This window comes from Canis lupus, chromosome 7 (assembly GCF_003254725.2).
Source record: "Canis lupus dingo isolate Sandy chromosome 7, ASM325472v2, whole genome shotgun sequence".
Lineage (NCBI taxonomy): Eukaryota > Metazoa > Chordata > Mammalia > Carnivora > Canidae > Canis > Canis lupus.
In genome coordinates this window covers 38,680,478-38,703,576 of record NC_064249.1, presented here as the reverse complement: position 1 = coordinate 38,703,576, position 23,099 = coordinate 38,680,478, and the positions used below count along the sequence as shown (strand labels likewise).

At 42.9% G+C, this 23,099-nt stretch overlaps 1 protein-coding gene across 1 annotated transcript; it reads left to right on the top strand.

Annotated features, from left to right (window-relative positions):
* The first annotated feature begins 447 nt into the window (after positions 1-447).
* Positions 448-11,338, top strand: SRP9 (signal recognition particle 9). Its single transcript, XM_025430683.3, has 3 exons — positions 448-647; positions 5,452-5,520; positions 9,090-11,338. The coding sequence occupies exons 1-3, from the start codon at positions 576-578 to the stop codon at positions 9,207-9,209; spliced, it is 261 nt and encodes an 86-aa protein (XP_025286468.1). The 5' UTR covers positions 448-575; the 3' UTR covers positions 9,210-11,338.
* Positions 11,339-23,099: the final 11,761 nt, after the last annotated feature.

Below are 23,099 nucleotides of genomic sequence, written 5' to 3'. Positions count from 1 at the left end.
ACGTCCCCCGCTGCCTGCAGAGCCAAGCGCAGGTAAGGACGGGACCTCCTCCCGGCTTCCTCTCCCCCTCCCCTAGCGCCCACCCCCGGCGTCCACCCGAGGTCTGGAACACAGCGGCCGCGCCCCGGCCCCGCGCGCCCGCGCCTCCTCGGGGTCCATCGCACACACTTCCCCGCTGCGCGCCTGCGTCCGCGTCTCCCCTTCTCGGCCAGGCCGCGGGCGGACAGGCGCCGCGTGGGGGCCGCAGGAACCCCGGCCTGACCACTCAGTCCCGCCCTCGCTCCTCCGGTCCGGACGGGGGCGCTGTCCGCACCTCCCCCCCACCCCCGGCTCCCTGCTCTCGACTTCTCCCGCGAGCTCCCAGAGCCGCCGGCTCGGGGCCCCGCCCCTCCCGGCAGCATCCCTCCTTTCCATTGGGCGAGGCCGGGCCGGGCTGTCCAATGGGACGAGGCGTTGGTGCGAGGCGGCGCCGCCATCTTGGGCCGCTGGGCCCCCCGCATCGGTCTCTGGCCGCCCGAGGTAGGTGGTAGGTGGGCCGGGCCGCGCCCCCTGCCTGCGTCCGCTGCGGACCCACGATGCCGCAGTACCAGACCTGGGAGGAGTTCAGCCGCGCGGCCGAGAAACTCTACCTCGCCGACCCTATGAAGGTGCGTCCCCGCGGGGCCGCTGGCTCGCCCCGGGTCAGGATGTCTTCCCTGCGGTCCGCGCGGCCGCCAGCCGCTGCAGCCCGCCGGGAGGTGCGGGGGGTGAGCCCAGCCCGACCCCGCCGGGCGCCGTGGTATCCACGGGCTCCTCCCCGAGGCTCGGGAGGGGTCTCGGCGGGTCCCCCGGGGCGCCCCGGGCCGCCTTCCCCGCCCCCAAGCCCCGAGCTTCCGTGGTGCTGCGGGTGGTTTACGTGTCTCTGCCGGCCGGCTCCTCCCCCTGCGGCGGCGGCCTCCAGACCCCCCCTCGCCCCTCGCGCCCCGGACTGCCTTGAAGGCCGCCCCAGCTCGGAGGCCTGCACACCCCTTAGACCCGAGGGCCTTTCTCAGTCGGAGGTCAGTGCTTCGAGTATACGAGCGTGTTTGCACCCTCTTCTCAGGGAAATGCCCCGACACAGAAGCGTAGGGGCCCATTCGCAGCCCCCGCAGAAGTTGCCACGAGTAGATGCCTGAGCTCCTTCCTAAAGGGCCCCCCAGAAGCCCCAGTGACGGGGATTGCAGCGTTCAGACCTCGATTTCTCTTCCTCTCCGGTTTTCACTTATCTTGGTGTCAGATCCACAGACGGCTTAAAATAGCTCCTCGCCAGTCAAGAAAAAAGAAAAAAAAAAAAGTCTTGGTATGTTTTTAGACCTAGATGAGTAACAAGAAGCCCTGAAACAGTGTTTATCCGTTCTTTACAATAAAATGATGTAATAGTTGCAGATGATGAAATGAGTTAGGTTATTTTTGAAATCAGGTATTTTGTGTGTGACACGGTTTCTGGCTCTCCCGTTGGGTCGACACCACCACCACCACCACCACCCTTGTTTGTAGGGACATGTGTCTATCCACACAAGCAGCGCACCCTGAAAACGATACAGGATTTTTGTCCAGAAGTACGCCCACAGTACACAGAATGTTTGAAACCCTGACATCAAGAGCAGTCCTGCTTTAAGAATGTGGTAGGAAGGTGAACACAAGGTGGGCTATGAACAGAGCCAGTCTGGAAGGGGCAGGATGGGGAGCTTCTCAGTCAGCTCTTCACCCCACCGAGAAGTCCAGGGCTTAGAAACTTTGCTGGGTTTCAGCTCTGATTTTTAGATGGGGAAGGGGAGGAATGAGGAGAGGACCTTGGCAGCAGTGTCCTGGAGTGCCTTGTATGTGACAGGCACTTTGCATGACACATCCTTACGGGTATGATTTATGTGAGCAGTCAAGACAGTGTCTGGAGGTAGACTGATGGACAGTCTTTGATGCCTTAACTGGATTGCCTCATCTAAGAGAGAAAGCTAATACTTGAACCCAGTTCTCTAAACCCCAAGTCTGTGCTGTCTCTGCTAGTCCACACAGCCAGAACAATAGGAGACTCAGAACCTGTTTTACAGGATTCTCTGTCTTCTATGCCGCCCTCCTGGGCTGTCAAGTGTACCTGTCACCCCTTACCATTCTCTCTCACATTGCTTCATTGAAGGTGGCGTTACTGCTGGACCACGTTACAACCTCTCAGTCCATCTGCCTTTTTAATCCCTCCTCCATTCGTGCCACAACTGTCAAAAACAGAAATGGAATTCCTTCCGTTTCCTACTTAAATGCTGGTTTCCCGTTGATTGCCGGGTAAAGCGCAGACTCCCAGTCCACAGTGTGACCCTCTCCAGCCTCTCTCGCTTTGTCCTCCCACCCCATCCAGCATCCTCAGAATTTAGGTCTTCATTCACACTGCTGCTTCACCTCTGTCCTACCCTCTTCCCTGAAGCATGCATGTTGCAACAGCCACCCTTTGTGAAGCCTTTTAACACATCCCCTTCCCCCAACTTAAATCACTGTTTTCTCTTTGAGCATTTCACCTGTATATCCCCCTATAAAAGGACTTCATTCATGCTGTCTTGTGTTTGGTTACTTTGGTTGGTTGAGTTCAAAGTTCCTAAGAGAGCAAGAATCTTGATTGCTTTCTCTCTGTGGCATCTGACCTGGTAACTTAGATGCCCCTCAGTCACAAAATAGATGCTCTGATAGTACCGTGGAGGTTTTAACTCTGACTTCTCATGAAGCCAACCAGCGTTTTTCTAACTGAGAGTTAAAACTTTACATAGTTGTTAGGCTTAGTACATTTTAAAGTTTCTTTTTGTTTTTGGAGAACTGAATTTTTTAAAACACATAGAATTGATTTAAATAGCCCAATATATATAATCAGGTATCTACAGATAATCTAATTATTGTAATTTGTGTAAGTGCTTGGTGAGTTCCCTTTTCTCCTTCATCAAAACACATCTCAGAGTGCTGTGCCTTCTCCCACCTCCACCCCTCCAATCCCAGGGGAGCAGAGACATGGGAAAAGCTGAAGTGACAGCTCTTCACAGCCCTGTTCCTTTAGTTTCCAGAATTGTCTTGAGGCTTCTGTTTTTACATCATAACCATTTAAAAATTAGGTTCCTATTTTGGCTTGTAGATACAGGCACTTTTTTAAACAGCCAGTTAAACAAGAGTTATTTATATTGGTCAGCAAAAAAACGGACTCCACCGCAGTACGCTATTTTGAATCTGTCATTTAAAAAAATAAAAATGGGGGATCCCTGGGTGGCGCAGCAGTTTGGCGCCTGCCTTTGGCCCAGGGCGCGATCCTGGAGTCCTGGGATCGAATCCCACGTTGGGCTCCCGGTGCACGGAGCCTGCTTCTCCCTCTGCCTGTGTCTCTGCCTCCATCTCTCTCTCTCTCTCTCTCTCTCTCTCTCTCTCTGTGTGTGTGACTATCATAAATAAATAAAAAAAATTTTAAAAATTAGAAAAAAATAAAATAAAAAAATAAAAATGATGTTCCGAGAAGTTGTAAACTATTGGGAGATGTTTTCTTCCAAATCAGTCATTTTCTTGGCCACTGAACTGTAGAATGCCAGATAACAAAAGGTATCATGTCGCATGCTGTTCAATATAGGAATTATTTTGGGAAAGTTATTGGTGGAGACTTCTTTTCAAGACAAAATTCTGCCTTTCTGTTGAAATGCATTGTGTTGTGCCATCACGATAAAGATGTGATTTTGCTGAATGCTTGAGTCCGAATTCACCTCCTGAGGGCCGTGGGGAGGGGACGGCATGAACTATAACTGCAGCAGTACTTCCTGCAACATGGACTTGGACCTACAGAGCCTTGTCTGCTGTTTTCCCCCTACTTTTCCTATCATTTCTCTTGTCTGGGTTGTGGGTGTTGTAGGAAGGAAAAACTTTCTTCTTCCCTCTTAGGTATAACAGCTGGGGCCCTGCATATTAAACTGACAACAGATTAACAAGACAGAAAATCCAACATGTATGCAGTAGGCATGGAGTTGACAAAGTCTTTGACTTGAGGAGGCAGCTATAATTGGGGCCTATATACCACGTAAACAGGGGTGATAATGCATGGAAAAGAGGGTGGACTAAGGAAAGAAATAAGTTTAGGGCTTCTGTGGAGGGGAGTAAATTGTAGGAAGGTGATTAGTAAGGATTGTTACGCAGATGAAGAGCCCTCCTTTTCCTCCTAAGGGGAGTAAAGCACCTTTACTGTTAGAAAACAAAGGTTAACGTAGCCCTGCTTTTAGACAGAAAGGGCAGAGAGCTAATTGTTCTCCTCTCAAAATAGTCCTTATGCCAAAATTACATGTTTGAGGAGGCATGTTGTGATCCCCTTCAATATATAGATGGTCCCCAACTTGCATGGACCTTCGTTTTTTTGACTTTTGGTACTAAAAAACCATATAAATTCAGTAGAAATCGTACTGTGAGTTTGAATTTTGATCTTTTCTTGGGCTAGTGATATACGGACAACACTGTCGTCATGGTGGCCACAGCCAGTAGTGGACTACAGCTCTGCATCAGCCAGGCAATCACAAGGGTAAACAACTGATAGACTTACAGCTATTCTGTGCCCACACAGGCATTCTGTTTTTCATTTTCAGTATGGTATTCAACAAATTACATGAGACATTCAACATTTAGTATCAAATAGGCTTGTGTTAGATAATTTTGTTCACCTCTAGGCTAATGTAAGTGTTTGGAGCATGTTTAAGGTAGGCTAGACTATAATGTTTGGTAAAGTATGTGTATTAAATGTATTTTTGGCTTAACGATATTCTTCTTTTAAGATTTTATTTTTAATCTCTATACCCAACATGGGGCTCAAACTTAGAACCTGGAGATCAAGAGTGGCATGCTGTACAGACTGAGCTGGCCACACACCTGTGATAATTTCAATTTATGATACTTTCAACTGACAGTGGTTTTATTGGGGCATAACCCATTGTAAGTTGAGGAAGATCTGTATATTCTTCAAGGGGGCGGGGAGAAAGGGAGAGAGAGAACCCCAAGCAGGCTCCACACCCAGCATGGAGCCTAACACAGCTCCCCGAGATCATGACCGGAGCCAAAATCAAGAGTCAGATACTTAACCAGCTGAGCCACCAGACGCCTCAAGATCTGGGTATTCTTAATGCCAAACCACCCTAAGAGTCTCATGGACATTCCCTGAATATGGATGTGTTTCAGGAATTTTCAGTATATCTCTTCAAACGTTGCAAATAAATATCTAACTTTCTAATAAGTCTTTTTAAGAAATTATAGCAATAGGATGAACCAAAATACTGTTTTGTATCTCATTTCAATAATGGTGATTACAGTAAAGATGCCTTTAGATGTTTTGGCTGTTAATTCTGAAAGGATCCTTTTTAGCATACCCGAAGACTAAATTATTTATGAGAAATGCTTTCTGACGTCATTTTTTCTAAATATGTATTTTTATTTCAGGCACGTGTGGTTCTCAAATATAGGCATTCTGATGGGAGTTTGTGTATTAAAGTAACAGATGATTTAGTTGTAAGTATACATTTTTATTTGTTGCATACTTCCAGATTTGTTTGAGTTAATCGTTTGAGATTATTTACATAGAATTTATGGCGATTACCCATTAGAATGTTTATTTTGCATTTCATTCCAAAGTCAAAAACCTCATTCTAGAAGCCACTTTCATGGACTCGGGGAAATAACTTACTTTGTTGATGCATTATGTCAAGTGTAACCTAATCACTTTCTTCAGATCTTAAGCAAAGGAGCATAGACTAAAAGTGGACATGGTATAGAGGGCTCCTTGTGAGCATAGGGGGAGGAAATGATGGCTTTGTGTAGTGCCTTCCCTCCTCCCTAGCTGCACAGTCTCATCACTTCCAAGACCCTCTGCCACCTGATGGCTATATGTAGCAGTTGTCCACTGAACTACTCTTGCTGAGAGCCGCTAATTTCCAAACCTGATAGTCTCATCGGTTCACATCTTATTGGACTTCTTGCTGCTTCTGATACAGAAAACCACTCTGGTGGGAATTATTTTGGCATCTGTGGCTCCATTTTGTCTTATTTTTCTGTTTCTGTCTTATTACTCTTTGCTGATAAATACTGGTTTCTTCAGGATTCTGTCCTGGGTTATCTTTTCCTACTGCTTCTGGAGGCACCCATTCAGTCATGGAGCACAGGGCTGCCTGATTCTAGGTCTGTCTCCAGATTTGTACATTTGGCTCACGTTTTTCTTCTGATTTCCTGACTAGCTCTCTGCTAGGCCTCCTTTACCTTGGTGCCGCTCACAAGCAGCCTGTCTGGAATGGGACTCCTTGTCTCTGCTCCAACTGCTGCTTCCTGTTAACTCTCCCGTTCTTGTGTCCCTGGCCCTTGGACAAGCTTGAAGAGCTTGTATTTTGATCCTTGACATGCTCCAGGTGCTCTCCAAGCATGTGGGAACTACTGGCTCGATCACCCTTGTCTCAGTTCCTGTCATGGTCACTCTATCTTTGCTGTGGCTCCCTGAAGTTGAGGGTGTCACTCTCACCTGGCTCCTCTGCTAGACCAGTCTCCCGAATGTGTCCCTGCTGTCCAGTTGTCCAGAGGGATCAACTCTGGGAGAGTTGAGAGAGGGAGAGTTGATCCAGTTGTCCAGAGGGATTTCTGAACATGCACATTTGGTGGTTATAACCCTGCTTGCTTAGTGGCTCCTCATCACTCACGATGTCACTGCAGCCTCCCATCCCCTCCATCGTCTGTCACATGTTGCTGTGGGACTCCTGAGACGAGGTGGGTTGTCCTAGACCTCTGCTGGTCCCTTTCTCTTACTGTGGCACTGAATCCCACTGCTGGCCTAGGTGGCGAGATGGGGACTGACTTTTCAAAACCCATCTAGAAGGATTTCTTCATCTCTTGCTTTTCTTTTGGCTCTTTTTGTGCTGTATCACCATTGTTTTATCAAGTGTGTCTTTTTAGTAGTAGATTGTGAGTTTCGGGACACTAGGGTGCAGAAAGACGTTTCCAGTGACTAGCATGGTGTCCTGACCCGGAGAGCACTTATAAACAGGCTCTTAATAGATTAATTCTCTAAAAATTTCATAGTGATTAAAAATCCCTATCTGTCTCTGGTCGTATGTTAGATTTTATATATTTGTGTTCAAGGTTCCATTGTGAGGTTGCATAAATTCAGACTTTTAATGATTACCATGTCTTCCAGGGACCAATTAAATTTGAAGTAACTGAAAATATGAAGAATGAAGAGAACCTTGAGCTGTAGTGTGCTAGACCTAGAGTGAAGAGACTTGAATCTTAATTTAGCCATTACCAGCGTTTCGGCCTTGGAAAAGTTCAGGCCAAAAGTTTGGCTTTATGGGCCTCAGTCCCTTATGTAAAGTGCCATAGTGGTAGTCTGCTTCCCTGATTGGGGTGTGGGTAGTAAACCACACAGGTGAAAGTACCTGCCTCTTAGTACATCCACACATGTGTGCTTGATCCTGGAGCCTTCACATTGAGGATCGTCCCAGTTGTGAGGGGCACACAGAGCGTAGGTATATCTGCTGAGGAGAAGTTGGCATGTCCTGTTTTAAAATAGGAAAAAGTGCAGAACTGATTTTGATACAAAAGGCTTTATCTCAAAATGATGACTTTGCATCTGGTAACGATTAAACATAATTAAGGATACAGGGATGACAGTAGTGCCAAGAACTTTGTCACATTGATGATTCCTGTGACAAAATCGAAATATGAAAAATGCCTTCTGTTTTCTTTCTTTCTTTTTTTTGTTTTGTTTTGTTTTGTTTTGTTTTCTTTCTTAAAACTACTGGAATTGGTCCCTATTTGGAGGGGGCTAAAACACAAAACCATCCTCCTAAATAGTAAACATATGAACCAACTCCCAATGGTAAAACACTATTTTCTAATAACTCTTGAAAAGTGTGTACACTTCCCTTGCTAATTTGTTTTAACTATTAATTCCTTCAGAAACTCAGTCTTAGGCTACATTTATTATAATCACCATGTGGCTTTGACTTTTTTATAATCCTATTTATGCATCATTTCTTCTAATCCCATAACTGATGTATAATATTGTATATGAATCTGAAATTTTTTCTGTCAAACTGCAGTGACAATGTAGATAGATCCTCCCACAACAGGTGTACTGAAATTGAAATGATAGAAATTATTATGGCCTCTTTACAAGATTGTTACACAAATTTCCGCAATATATGGATAACGATTTTGAGTGATTTTTAAAGGCAAAATGAGTTCAGACCAGTCAGGGATGATAAGATTGAATTATAAATTACTTAAGTTGATGAATATTATTGTAGGATCATTCATTCCCTATAAGACTCATGTGAAGCCTTAAAATGGGCTAAAGAAAAATGGACATTTTATTACAAAATGAGGGAAAGAGTTGCCAGCTTAAATTTGATATTTTTGAAGACTCTAGAAGAACAAATAGTTTTTGAGAAACCATAAGCAGATCTTAAGTATCTATCGGAGAGTTTAACTTATAGCAAGGAAGAATTTGGTCTGGATTAAAAATTGTGTAAGCCTTTGGAAAATCAAGGTTGGACAGATTTATCTGGTTTAATTTAGATCATGACCAGCTGTGAGCAAGGGATGCTGGATTCTTTTTTTTCTTAAATTACCATTACTACCCCTGCCCCATTTCCCAATTTAACAAGTAGGGAAAGCTATCCTAATATTGGTATGCTTTTCCCAGTTGAATTAACTCAATTTAAAACCCAGTTTAACTCAGATAATCATGACCAGATCCCAGGGAGAAAATAATCTGATTCTAAGCCTTGAATTCTCATCAGATCCACAGCAGGACTTGGCATATTACTTAATTGGTCATTTTTGAGGAGCTTCTATTAGAGTTCATTTAGTTTTTTGCTTACAGCAGTGGAGTTGGAAATACTATAAGATACTAAAGAAACGCGATTGCTGGGGGCTTAGAAACTTGAGTGTTAACTGCCTTAGTATGACCTCTAGAGGGAATAGAGCAAAACACAGTAGGAAGAACTCTATTTGTACCCAATCCTACATTTGCTACGTTGTTGATAATCTAGTTTTACACAGTTAATGTGTACTTTTAAATTTTCTGACAGTGTTTGGTGTATAGAACAGACCAAGCCCAAGATGTAAAGAAGATTGAGAAATTCCACAGTCAACTAATGCGACTCATGGTAGCCAAGGAATCCCGCAGTGTTGCCATGGAAACGGACTGACGGGTTTGAAATGAAGATCCTTCATGTTCTTAGGAAGTAAATATCTTTTGAATCAGAAAAAGTGTTGGGAAAGAAAATATGTAACTAAGTGGGCTCTTCAGAAGTGGGGAGATCATTTTTTGTACTTTGTTTTTTAATGTTTACTTTAGAGAGCTAGGAACGTACATGCTTTCAGGTAGAAAGCCTTTATTTATTTTTGGAAATTCAGTAAAAGGCAGTTCTTCCTTAAATTTAGTTAATCTGTCTTTAAAAGAAAATTAAATTTAACCATTTTGCTGGATTGTTGTATTTCTTTTGGAGCATAAAATTTGTGCTATTGATGACCAACAAACATAAAATATGGTAATTGGAATTACCTGTGCACAGCAGTGTACCTATGTATAATATAGTAATGTAGTCTCAGTTCTATCTAAAAGTAATCATGGAAATGAGTATGCTTTACCTAAAACTTTTCCAAACTTAAACTGTATTTTTGAATGTAAGGAATTTGTAGTATTGTTAGCTTGTTGAGCAGGGACTTGCTTTAAATCTAGTTTCCAGTGCTCAAAAACAACTGCATTTACTTGAAGTGCATGAACAGATTATCACTAGTGGACTGAACCACCATATTACGCAAGTATTTGCTGCAGATTTCCCATCTATATTTTCTCAGAAGGGCTAAAGATTATTTGAACTGTTAAATCTTTGCATATGTCTGTGCCACTCCTGCCTGTTTCTCCCTGTACTTAACCAAGGTGTTGAACATGACTGTCACAACTGTTATTTTTTCCATTAAGCCAGAAGGATATCATTTGATATTTATCGTATAATTGTAACCTCAGTTTTACCATCTCAATGTAATGTTCACATGTTGCTTCCTACATTAAAATATTTTTTGTTAGGACTTTGTCGTGTTGAGCAACATTTTAACCTGGACAATTCTATCAGCCATATGAAATTTTGCATGTTTCAGAGAAGTCAGTGAGTAAAATATTATATGAATATACATTGTTTCTCTTGAAGTGTATAACTTCTCGAGAATTAATGATTTTTTTGACTGAGATTTACTGTATTCATTTAATGTAAGATGAGCCTGATGAGCCTGATTTTGTTGTTGGTACTTTTTATTACATGACTTTCTCTTAAGATGTCTGTTGATTGCAAGGTGGTTTTCTTGATTAAGAAAAGTAACATCAGGGGCGCCTGGGTGGCTCAGTGGCTGAGTGTCTGCCTTTGGCTCAGGTCATGATCCCAGGGTCCTGAGATCAAGTCCTGCATCAGAATCCCCACAGGGAGCATGCTTCTCCCTCTGCCTATGTCTCTGCTTCTCTCTGTCCCACATACATACATACATACATACATACATACATACATACATACATAAATAAAACTAAATAAAATACGTAAATAAGTAACATCAAATAGTAAAGGAGGTTTGGGGATTGGGGTGAATTAATGGGCTCACCGGAGGATTTTTTGACCTTCTTTGTTCTCATTTACACCTTCTGCTTTTTAACACTACTTTATTTATTAAAATAACCTGAAAGGAAGGGCCTGGGATTTGGGTTCCTTGAGTCCTTGTAGCTTACAGCAGAGAGAGGAGAGCAGAAGTTGCAAGCAGGCAGCCTGGGCTACAGTCTTGGCTGGCCTGCTTCCCAACTGTGGTCTTATGCTTCTCTAAGCCTCTGCTTCCTTCTCTGGAAATTGGGCCGACAGCAGGATTCCTAGGACATGAGGAGGATCAAATGGTAGAACCTATTGTAAGCCCTTGGTACAGTACTTGAAACACTGTAATGCTCAGTAGATGGTAGCCGCTAGAAGTAGTCATTTTATTTTTCAGGGCAAAAAGTATGGCTGGCTCTTAAGGTTTATTTCATAATTTCCATTGAAGGATTATTTAGAGGTAGCATTTTCTGCCTTTTCTGCTGAGAGCTGTGTCTATTATTAAATGCCATATTTGGCAGTTGGGAAGCAAAACAAAACTGCCCCCATAGAGAATGTTCTTACTGGGAGAAACAGAAATCCTTAAATATAAAACTTGCATTTATTTGTGTCTGTACATATTAAGAGAATTAATTGGTAAATGTATCAAATTTCTTAAAGACCATATAAATAATAAAACATCAACTCATCATATATTCTGAAAATTACAGTGCTGTATACTCAAATTTTTTTTTTTTTGTAATCATGAAGTATTTCTTGACACCATAATCACACTTAGCTGGGTTAATTTTTAGCAAACATGTTAGAAATATATTTGATCAAACACTGCTGACTAAGGTAATCCATATGAAGTCACTGTAGTAATTGGGATTCTGGGTATCGCAGTTAAAATTTCATTTTGTTTTTCTCTTCTAAAGACCCACTCTCCTTGGAGCACAGAGTTCATTAAATAAACATTGCTATTTGGCTACATATACTCTCTACTGTAAAGGATTGGATTCTCCCTCTTGGGGTACCTAGTCTGCCAACTTTCTGTCTTAAAAATATAAAGTCTCAGGGCGCCTTGTGGGGACGCTCAGTTGGTTAAGCATCTGACTCTTGATTTCAGCTGAGCTCATGATCTCAGGGTCATGAAATCAAGCCTGTGGGGGCGTGGAGCCTGCTTAAGATACTCCCACTCTCTCTCTCCCTGTGCTCCTCTCCTTCCTCATTCATACTCATTCTCTCTCTCCCAAAATGTGTGTTTGTGTGAATAATATATTAATAATATATATTAATAATATATTAATAATATATATTATTATTCACACACAAAATCTTTCTCACCCACAGCCCTAAGTCATTGATTAGAGGCAGTGTTGGCAGCATTTTATAGTTGATACTTTGTTACCCTTAGAAAAACTAACATTAACAATTGTATGATGGTAATAGTCTTCAGAGTGTTCTAAAACTAATTCAAAATGAGTGAAATGTGAAATTAATTGACCAAGAATGGTTAATAGAGTCCTATCTTTTCTTCTTGCTGAAAATAAAACTGAAAACCAAATCCCTACATTTATTGCACTCCTTCTGCTCATCTTAATAAAAAATGCCTTGTGGTAATTGCAGTATCATCATATTTAGTCTTACTTCTCTTTAAACACAGGGAAGATGTTCTTTTGCTACTGCAGTTGAAATCTATGATGATGCAAGAAGAGAATTAAAATCTTTCATACCATTTCCTTACATTAAAAGCATTAGTTGGGGGAGCACCTGACTGGCTCAGTGGGAGAAGCTCTTGGTCTCAGGGTCATGAGTTTGAGGCCCATGTTGGGTGTAGAGAATAAACTTTAAAAAGCACTAGTTGGACTGGTTCCCGATAAGGTGGAGCAAGCTCATGCCACCATGACTCTTTCACCAAATACAGTTGTGAGCGCATGAAGCAGCTGTGTGAGGACTCTGAAAGAAAACAGCAGGTGGATTAGGAAGAAGATGAGACTTGGAAGTACCATTGAACCAGTGATAATTCACCATTTTCCCCCTCTGGTATCCCCCAGCCCAAATTCAGCACCCTGGAAGGATGATGGATATGAATGCTGGGGTGCAGACAGGCCACAAGCCCTCTCCGTCTGGTTCAAGGAGTACAAGGGGATCTTCTAATATACCCAAGAGAGTGCAGAAGTCCTTTGTATTGCTTCCTTATTCTTTTGTGTTCTCTTACACTGCCCCCCATCCCACCCCAGCAATCCCATGCTGGTGACAGCATCCACTACTGGCAGTGGGAACCTGCGGGAGCCAAAACTTGGGGAGATGACCCTTCCTCTCCCGTACAGCTTTGTCTCCAAGAGGGTATAACCAATTCCCATTGCATTTTTCTCTCTGCCCTCCATCCAGTTGGCCCTGGATGCAGACACTGTGGCAAAAGTGACTAGAGATAGAAGGAATCAAAGTACCAGAGAGATCACAGGGAGGAAAGAACTCAGAAAGTGACTTCATTAAGTTGTTTATGTACCTCTGGGTCCACTGCTAAGCTCTATGTATGTGTGGATCTGATCCTTTTCAGCAGACCAAAGACTAATAGACCACCACCCAAATCCCGGGCCAGTAACTGGGAGGCATTCACATGTGATAGATCCAAAAAGCACTGTATTGATTTTGAAAGTTGAACTGACATCCCAAATGGCACTCTGAAGGCTATGATTCCAGTGTCAGTTTAGCTTTCAAAATCTTTATCTGTGGGGTCCTCCTTTCAGTGAACAAACACAGGTGGAGGGACTCGCCTAGTTGGTAGAATGTATAAAAAATAAAATTGATCTTAAAAAGAAAAAAAAAAAAAAAACCTTTATCTGATCTCACACACCTGAAACTTATGTAATGTTTTATGTCAGTTTTGCCGGAATTTTTTTTTTTTTTAATAATAGACCTTTGCCTATAAGCTAATCAGGTTGACTGCCTGCTGAAGCAGAAACTCAGTATTTTCCATAGGATTTAAACAAGACTTAGAGTTTAATGACAGTGTTCAAAATGTCAGGGATACAATCCAGAATTAGCTGGCATACCAGGAAATGGGGAAAATCTCAATTCATAGAAAAAGACAATCAGGAGATCCCAGCACTGAAATATCAGATGTTGGAATTATCTGACAGAGACTTTAAAGCAACTCTTATAAAAGTGAACCAGCAAGTAACCAAGAACATTTGTAGACCATGAAGAAATAATCTGCAAAGAAAAAAGTTATAGTACAAAATGGAGATTTTAGAACAGAAATACACAGTAATCAAAATTTTAAACTCCCTGAATAGTCTATTATAATGGAGGAAACCGTGAACTTGATGATAAACCAAGAGAATTTAATCAAGATCAGAGGAAAAGTTCAGGAAACAACAAAGCAAAACCATGAGCAGAGCTTCAGAGATCTGCCAGACAATAATAGGTCTAACATTTGTGCCATCAGAATCCCAGAAGAAGAGGAGAAAACATGATGCTGGAAAAGGGTGTTTGAAGAAATACTGGCTAGACACTTCCCAATTTGGTGAAAAACTTAAACCTGTGGATTCAGGAAACTCCAAGATACCCACACCCCACACAATCATAATGAAAACTGGACAATACTCTTGAAAGTAACCAGGCATGGAGCCTGCTTCTCCCCCTGCCTATGTCTCTGTCTATCCATGTGTCTCATGAATAAATAAAATATTTAAAAAAAATAAAAATTGTGCATACATCTGTCCACACAAAGACTTGTACATGAATTTTTTAAAAAAGATATTCTAAAAAAAAAAAAAAGATATTCTTAGGGTGCCTGGGTGGCTGAGTCGGTGAAGCGTCTGTCTTCAGCTCAGGTCATGTTCTCAGAGTCCTAGGTTTGAGCCCCATATCAGGCTCCCCACTCAGCACGGAGTCTGCTGCTCCCTCTGACCCACCTCCATTCATGCGCGGTCTCTCTTTCTCTCTCTCTCTCTCAAATAAAATCTTAAAAAACAAATAGTATTTACCCCATAGGGTTGTTATGAAGATTAAGTGAATTAATATTTGGGGAGCACTTAAAACGGTGCCTGGCACAGTAATCTCTGTGTGTTCATTATGTTTAAAAAATAGGAGTTCTCAGAATCTGTGGGTGGCTCAGCCGTGTTGCCTTCGGCCTGGGGCATGGTCCCAGAGTCCTGGGCTTCCTGCATGGAGCCTGCTTCTCTCTCTGCCTATGTCTCTGCCTGTCTCTGTGTCTTTCATGAATAAATAAAATCTTTAAAAAAAAAAGGGGGGTCCTCTATGTGTTCAGAATGTCCTTTGTAATGTGTGTTGCAAGCGTTTTCGCCAACCTTTTTCTGTGGGAGATTTGGTTCCTTGGCAACCAGTTCCTTTCCTGTGGCTGCCATCTCAAGTTACCACAAGTTTGGTGGCTGAGAACAACACGAATCTATCCTCTTACAGCATCAGAAGTCCTGAACAGGTCTTCAAGAGCTGCTGTGAAGGTTCAGTAGGGTAGGGGTTGTTCCTTCTGGAGCCTCCAAGGGAGAATGGGTTTCTCTGCCTTGCCCAGCCCCCAGGGGCTATCCGGCTCATGGCTGGCTCATGGCTCTACGTTTCATCACCTTCCCCACCCCATCACTTCTGCCTCTCTGACCTCCTTGCCTCCCTCTTGTAAAGACCCTTGTGACCATGTTTAGTGCCCCCCACATAGCCCAGGATCCTGTCTCCATGTCAATCCCATCTGCAAAGTCTCTTGCGACATAAGGCAGCAAATTCACAGATGCTGGGGGTTAGGGCGTGGATATCTTCGGGGGAACCATCACTCAGCCTGCTACAGATACCTTTTGTCAGACACAAGTTTCAGATTGGGATGAGAGCCAGTCTCCTACTCCACTCCTTAAGGATCGGGTCTAACATCACTCTTCTTGGCACCCCTGCACCCATGACTCACAAGCCTGTGAGGCCACCCAGGGCCAGTAAGGGATGGGAGCTCTCACTCCGCTTTTCACCCCCTGGGTGGACCAGCTCTGAGACTCATTTTAGAAAGCTTAGAAGGCTCCACAGAAGGCAGCACCAGCTGCCCAGAGCAGTGGTCAAGTTGAAAATACATCCTCATGGGGCTCCTAGGTGGCACAGTCTGTCCAACTCTTGATTTCAGCTCAGGTCGTGATCTCAGGGTTGTGGGATCGAGCCCCACGTCACCTATTCAGTGGAGAGTCTGCTTGAGATTCTTCCTCTGCACCCCACCCCCAGGAAAAAAAAAAAAACACATCCTCATATCTTCTTTTCCTCCTTTACATTTTTACCTCCTGTCCCTAGAATGACATCCCAAATAAGCTACTTACATGCAAGCCCTTGTTTTACACTCTGCTTTCAGGGAGCCTAGATTAGAACAACAACAATGAAAAGCTCTTGGAAATTAAGAACATGCTAGCTGAAATGAAAACACAAAAATGTGAAGGGAAAAAAATACAGAAATATCTCACAGAAATTGGAGCCAAAAAGAAAAAAAAGCGAGAGAGGATAATTTCTTATCAGTTCAAGATTTGGATAACAGGAATTTCAGAAAAAGGAAATTTGAAGAAGCAGAAATCGTCAATAAGATGATTTAAGAAATGTTTGCAGAATTAAAGGATATGAGCCCTCCTGGTGCCTAGAGTAGCACGTGAAAGTAAACCAAGCATCAAAGCCAATGATGCTGGAATTTCAGAACCGTGCAGGTAAAGAGAAGATCCTTTAAGCTTTCAAAGGGAAAATGAGGTTCTTTAAAACCTAAGGTTGGAGAATCAGAATGGCTTTGTACTTGAGTGGCCTGGATGGCTCAGTCAGAAGAGTGTGCGACTCTTGGTCTTGGGGTCCTGAGTTCAAGCTCCATGTTGGGCGTAGAGATTACTTAAATAAATAAACATGAAAAGAAGAATAGCTTTGGGCATGTCCGTGGCAGTCCTAGAAACCAGGAGATCATGGCCACAGCCTTCAAACTTCTGAAGGACAATGATTTCCATTCTGGAATTTTGCATTAATAATGGGAAGTGCTTGGGATCCCTGGGTGGCGCAGCGGTTTGGCACCTGCCTTTGGCGCAGGGCGTGATCCTGGAGACCCGGGATCGAATCCCGCGTCGGGCTCCCGGTGCATGGAACCTCCTTCTCCCTCTGCCTGTGTCTCTGCCTCTCTCTTTCTCTCTCTCTGTGTGACTATCATAAATTTATTTATTTATTTTTTGACTATCATAAATTTTAAAAAAAAAGAAAAAATTTAAAAAAAATGGGAAGTGCTGAATGTAGATGTTTGCCAGACACACTTAGATTATGTTTTACTGAGGTAACAATCTCCCCAATCTTAGTACCTTGAAAAAGTTTATATTTTGCTTAAATTAGAGGTAGCTGTGGCCCACCATCCTGCTCCTGCTCCAAAGTCTTGATTCCAGGTAGAGGAGGAAAGAGCAGAATCTCACAACAGCTCTTAAAGCCTCTGCTGAGATGTCACGTCGTGATCTATTGATCAAAGCAAGCACCACATCCCCACCTGATGTCAGTGACCTGGGGAATTCGTATCTGCAGGGAAGTCCTGGGATAACCAAGCAAAGGGCAGGTGATGTGCACCATATCTCAAAACTCTACAAGAAGCTGTCAGGGATGCATTCCTCTAAAACAAAGGAGTGAGCTATGGAAGAGGAGATGTGGGGTACAGGAAGCAGATGCCTAATAGGAGAGCCCTGAAAGGATCCCCAGGGTGGAGGTGGTGCACCAGGTGTGGAGCCACCACATGAGGCAGGTCAGAGTCTCCGCAGACACTAAAAAAAAAAAAGAAAAAAATGGAAGGAAATCCAATGTGAATGAATTTACTATTACTAGGAAGAGCTGTACATAACCATTGGGGGTTGGTGTTGAAGTAGGGGCCTGGTACGCAGGAAATTATGCGAAATTCAAAAATACTAATTAGTTGGATGCCTGGGTGGCTCAGCGGTTTAGCGCCTGCCTTCGGCCCAGGGCGTGATCCTATTAGTCCTGAGATCAAGTCCCACATTGGGCTTCCTGCATGGGGCCTGCTTCTCCCTCTGCCTATGTCTCTGCCTATGTCTCTGCCTCTCTCTCTGTCTCTCTCTCTCTCTCTCTTTCATGAATAAATAAAACCTTTTTAAAAAATACTAATTAGGGGAAACATGTTAAACAGGGAAAAAAAAAAAGAAAATTAATAGTAGTTATATAGATCAGCACTGAAGTGCTTCCTAACAATGAAAACAGTGAATAATGCCACCACTAAACTTATTTGGGGGATTTGGGGAAGGATGGGAGTCCATGGGGAGAGGTCAGTTGAAGAAAGAGCTAATTTCCGTGTCTGTTGAGGTCTTCTACCTACGGTGCCTGAGATGTGAGTGAAAAAGAAAGAAATAATAAGTATACAAATATAAAAAGTCATCCACTAGACGGGTTCAACTTGGTTTTCATTTTCACTCTTTCAGGAGAATGGGCGCCAGGGGTGCAATGGGAAGAAGGGCAGAAACTGCTATTGTCTGAACACCCCACAGACCCAGCTGATGCTTCAAAGAATTGATTAAAACAGAGGTTTAGGGACGCCTGGGTGGCTCAGTGGTTGGGCACCTGCCTTTGGTTCAGGTCTGATCTCAGGATGCGGGATCGAGTCCCACATCAGACTCCCTGCGAGGAGCCTGCTTCTCCCTCTGCCTATGTCTCTGCCTCTCTCTGTCTGTGTCTATCATGAATAAATAAATAAATCTAAAAAAAAAAAAACACAGAGGCTTAGATAACAGTCCCTTATTTGTTCCAAATGGGAACAGAATTATGTTCACAGTGAAATAAGGCATGGAAAAGATTCGGTGTCCCATGCAGACATGCAGAGGGCCAGAGAGCCTTTCCTGCCTTTGAACTTTGCGCACTTGTTAGCCTTTCCTTCCTTCTGTTGACCTCTGATCTGCGTGCAGTTGTATCGTTGATCCTTGCTCTTGAAGTCCTGAGAACAGGGCACAGTCAGAGAACCCGGGACACCTAGGAGAAAGTGGTGTTGGGGAGTCAGTGTGAAATCATTTGGAAGAACTTTGGGGATAGGTGAGTAATGATCTATCCATCCTCCTTTCTGTGGACTTGAGGAAAATGCTTTGAAGCTCAATGAACTGCATCTTTCTTCTTTGCATTCTTTATAAATGTGAAATCTTTTTTTATAAATGTGAAACCTATAGAAAACCTCAGATTATTTTCTATGAGTAGTAACTCAGTACATTGGATATATTATATGTTATTTTGTCATTCCTGATATCCCCAACAGATATCTTTGCAAATTATCTTGTGTATTGAACAGGAGCGAGTTTCCAGAAACTGGGGATTCTGCTTGCATTTTATTTATTGGTTGGTTCGTTGGTAGCATCATATGCTGCCAGATGACTGGTAAATATACTTGACTATAAAAATGATGAGGGGAATCCCTGGGTGGCTCAGCGATTTAGCGCCGCCTTCAGCCTAGGGCGTGATCCTGGAGACCCGGGATCGAGTCCCACATCGGGCTCCCTGCATGGAGCCTGCTTCTCCCTCTGCCTGTGTCTCTGCCTCTCTCTCTTTCTCTCTGTGTGTCTTTCATGAATAAATAAATAAAATCTTTTAAAAAAATAAAAATAAAAATGATGAGAAAATGCAGTTATGAAAGTACTTTATATAATTAATATTCTTACAAAAGTCTCTCTTGAGCGTTTTGGTATCCCCTGTTTTGGTCCCCCTAGAGCCTGTTTGGTATCCCCACCCTCACATCTTCAAAGTCCCATTGGATTTATAATCTGTTCGTCTTGCAGTAATGAGTAGTGGGCACTATGCCCTTTTCAGAATCTAGTTGTCATAAAATGCATGCAGGGTCTTATGCAATCAGTAAGCTCTCGATTGGTGTCTGGTAAAGGAATTTATTGGTAAGTATGGGGAGTGTCCAGATAGCAGATTGGACAGGGCAAGGAGTCCCGTGGTGAATAAGAGCAAAGAAAAAGCTTGAGGTGAGGAGAGAAAGAGGAAGTGATCCGAGCCTGGGATTTGCAAAAGCACAAGACATGCTTTTGAATCTAAAGGAAGAAGCAATGAATGCCGGGGATCCAATGACCTCAGAAAACAGTACTTTCTTATTTTTTATTTTTTTATTTTTTTTAGAAAACAGTATTTTAAAGTTAATTTTTATTTTTATTTATTTTTTAAAAGATTATTAACTTGAGAGAAAAAGAGAGATAATGAGAGAGAGCAGGAGGAGGGGGAGAGGGAGAGGGAGAAGCAGACTCCCCAGCTGAGCAGGGAGCCCAACGTGGGGCCCCATCTCAGGACCCTGAGATCATGACCTGAGCCGAAGGCAGACACTCAACCGACTGAGCTATCCAGGTACCTCATCATCTATCTCTTTGATTTGCATTCTATTTTTCTGGGAGAATTCCTCAAATTCCATGCTCTGACTTTTCCATTAAAAACTTTATTTCAAGGGCATCTGGGTGGCTCAGTCAGTGAGATGGGGAACCAGCATCTTTGTTTTGAGGCCCCCAGATGTCCTTATCTGTGGCTGTTTCCTTGGGGAACTGCTCATTTATTTCAGAGACTGGTCCTCCACTTCCTGCCCTGGGATTGTCACCTGGAGGCAGTGTCCTGTGACCCCACAGCAGGAGGGGGCCTCGGAGGGACTCGAAGTTCCAGGCAAAGACTTTCACTCAATCCTATTGTCTTCCATCAGGTACTTCACCCTGTCCTCCAAGTGCCGAGTGCCAAGGTAGGCAGATCAGAGGGCTTGGAGTGAGAATGAGGAACAGGGGATATAACTTCGTATACACACTTTAATCCTGAGGTGTTTTTCCCCCACTTTTTTTTATTGCAGTAGAAACACATACAACAAAATTTGCCATCTAAACCATCTTTATTTTTTATTTTATTTTTTAAAAGATTTTATTTATTTATTTATTTTATTTATTTATTTATTTATTTATTTATTTATTTATTCATGACAGACACACAGAGAGAGGCAGAGACACAGGCCAAGGGAAATACAGGCTCCATGCAGGGAGCCCAAGGTGGGACTCAATCCCAAGACTCCAGGATCATGCCCTGAGCTGAAGACAGACACTCAACTGCTGCCACCCAGGCATCCCTCATCTTTAAAGATTTATTTATTTATCTTAGAGAACAGGAGTGCAGGGGGGAGGGGCAGAGAGAGAGAGAGAAAGGCTCTCAAGCAGACTCCCCACTGAGCACAGAGCCCCACGCAGGGCTCGATCTCACCACCCCAAGATCATGATCTGAGCCGAAACCAAGAGTCAGTTGCTTAACTGACTGAGCCACCCAGGCTTCCCTAATCATTTTTAAGTGTACAAATAAGTGATTTTAGGTTGATTCATATTGTTGTACAACCATCACCACCATCCACCTGCAGAATGCTTTTCATCTTGCGGAACTGAAGCTCTCTACTCGTTAAGAAATAAAGTGCTGTGATTGAGTCTATGCCTTGCATTCTCACCCAGCAGGGACACTCAGGGTGTACAGAGGATCCCTACTCCCCTCATCCACCCACATCCCTGTCTTCGGAGGCTCTTGATGCCTTTGGCTCCTAAGACTTTGCAGGGCTGTAAGGTAGGGGTTGGCAAACATTTCCTGTAAGGGGCCAAGTAATACATTTTTTAGGCTTTATGGGTAACTGCTCATCTCTGCTATTGTAGCAGGAAAGCAGCCATAGACAATATGCAAACAAGCGCAACCTTGCTTTGGTAAAACTTGATTTACAAAAGTAAGTTGTGGGTCAGATTTGGCTCCTGGGCCATAGTTTGCTGATCCCTGCAGGTCTAGAGCAAGAACACACCCACTTCTAGTGGCAGGAAGGTTTTCAGCTTTATTCACTTTGCTGAATCAATCACCCTACTTTCCACCTTGCAAAACTTAACGTTTCTCTTCTGCTGTTACCTTTTCTCATGTTCACTTTGTCCCTGTGGAATATATAGTTTTTTAAAAATCCCTCTGTAGTTATTTTCATGTTGTTCTCGGTAACTGAGATGTTTGTTTGATCCACAATTTTTTAAAAGATTGTTTGATTAGAGAGAGTGAGTGTAGGTGGGGGGCACACAGGGAGAGGCAGAGGGAGAGAGTCTTAAGCAGACTCCTTCTGAGTGCAGAGCCTGACATTCTGGTCTTGATCTTATGACCCTGAGATCACAACCTGAGCCCAAACCAAGAGTTGGTAGCTTAACCAACTGAGTCACCCAGGTACCCCTAATTCACAAATTTTTAAGCTTTTTATTTCAAAATAATTCCAAGCTTACAATGAAGTTGTTATAAGCATAATATAAAGAGCTCCCAAATACTCTTTACCCAGTTAGTAATTAGTATTTTGCAACATCCTTTTTGTGTTTTTTTTAAGATTTTATTTATTTATTCATGACAGACACAGAGAAAGAGAGAGGCAGAGACACAGGCAGAGGGGGAAGCAGGCTCCATGCAAGGAGCCTGACGTGAGACTCGATCCTGGGACTCCAGGATCACACCCCGGGCTGAAGGACACGCTAAACTTCTGGGCCACCGGGGCTGCCCCACATTTCCTTTTAAATTCCCGATAGATAGATAGATAGATAGATAGATAGATAGATAGATAGAACCATTTCAGACCTTGTATTCTATTACTCCTTAAATACTTCAGTGTATGTTTTCCAAGATCAGGTATATTAACTTAGAAAAAAAATCAATTCTCAAAATCAAGATATTTAATATGTGTAATCTATTCTTTAATCTATAGACCAGATATCCCCAATAAATCCTTTCTAGAACTCTTCCCAGCCCAGATAGAGCATTGCAGTTGTTTTTCACTACTCCTTGGCCTCTTTCAATGAGAAACAGTTTCTAAAAAAAAAAAAAGAAAAAAAAAAAAAAGGAAACAGTTTCTCAGCCTTGTTTTCTGTTTCATGACATTGACATTGTTTTGACACTGACGTCTTCGGAGATAAGGGCCATTGGTTTCTAGAATGTTACTTTATTTGGGTTTTGGCTGATGTTTCCTCATGCCTGTATTTTTTACATAAAGAATGTTATTTCCTTTGTTGTGAATCAGGAACTGATCTACAATTTTTATTTAAAATCATTCCCTCCCCCGAATTATTTTTCATTCTACCTTATGTCCCTGGAAACTCTCCAGAATTTTATACAGGGGAACATCATTTGTTCTGATTTTTAAAAATATATAAAATATTCTAGAGATCACATTATACCCACTCTTTTGCTCCATAAACCTTTGGGTGGCTTTTGACCAAAAGCAGTAGAAATCTGACTATCTAAACTTTGCCCTGCCAAGTTGGACTCTGTAGTGTATTTATTTACCAACGGCATATATACAGATTGTACTTTGAAATATCTTGCACGAACTTAGATTTCATATTCTAATGTTGCATGGATGGTGTAACCAAGGAGCAAGATGTTAGGATACATGGGTGAGCCTTGAGTTTACAATCTCACTGTAGTTATTTTATATAAAAATACCAGCTTTGGGCAGCCCGGGTGGCTCAGCGG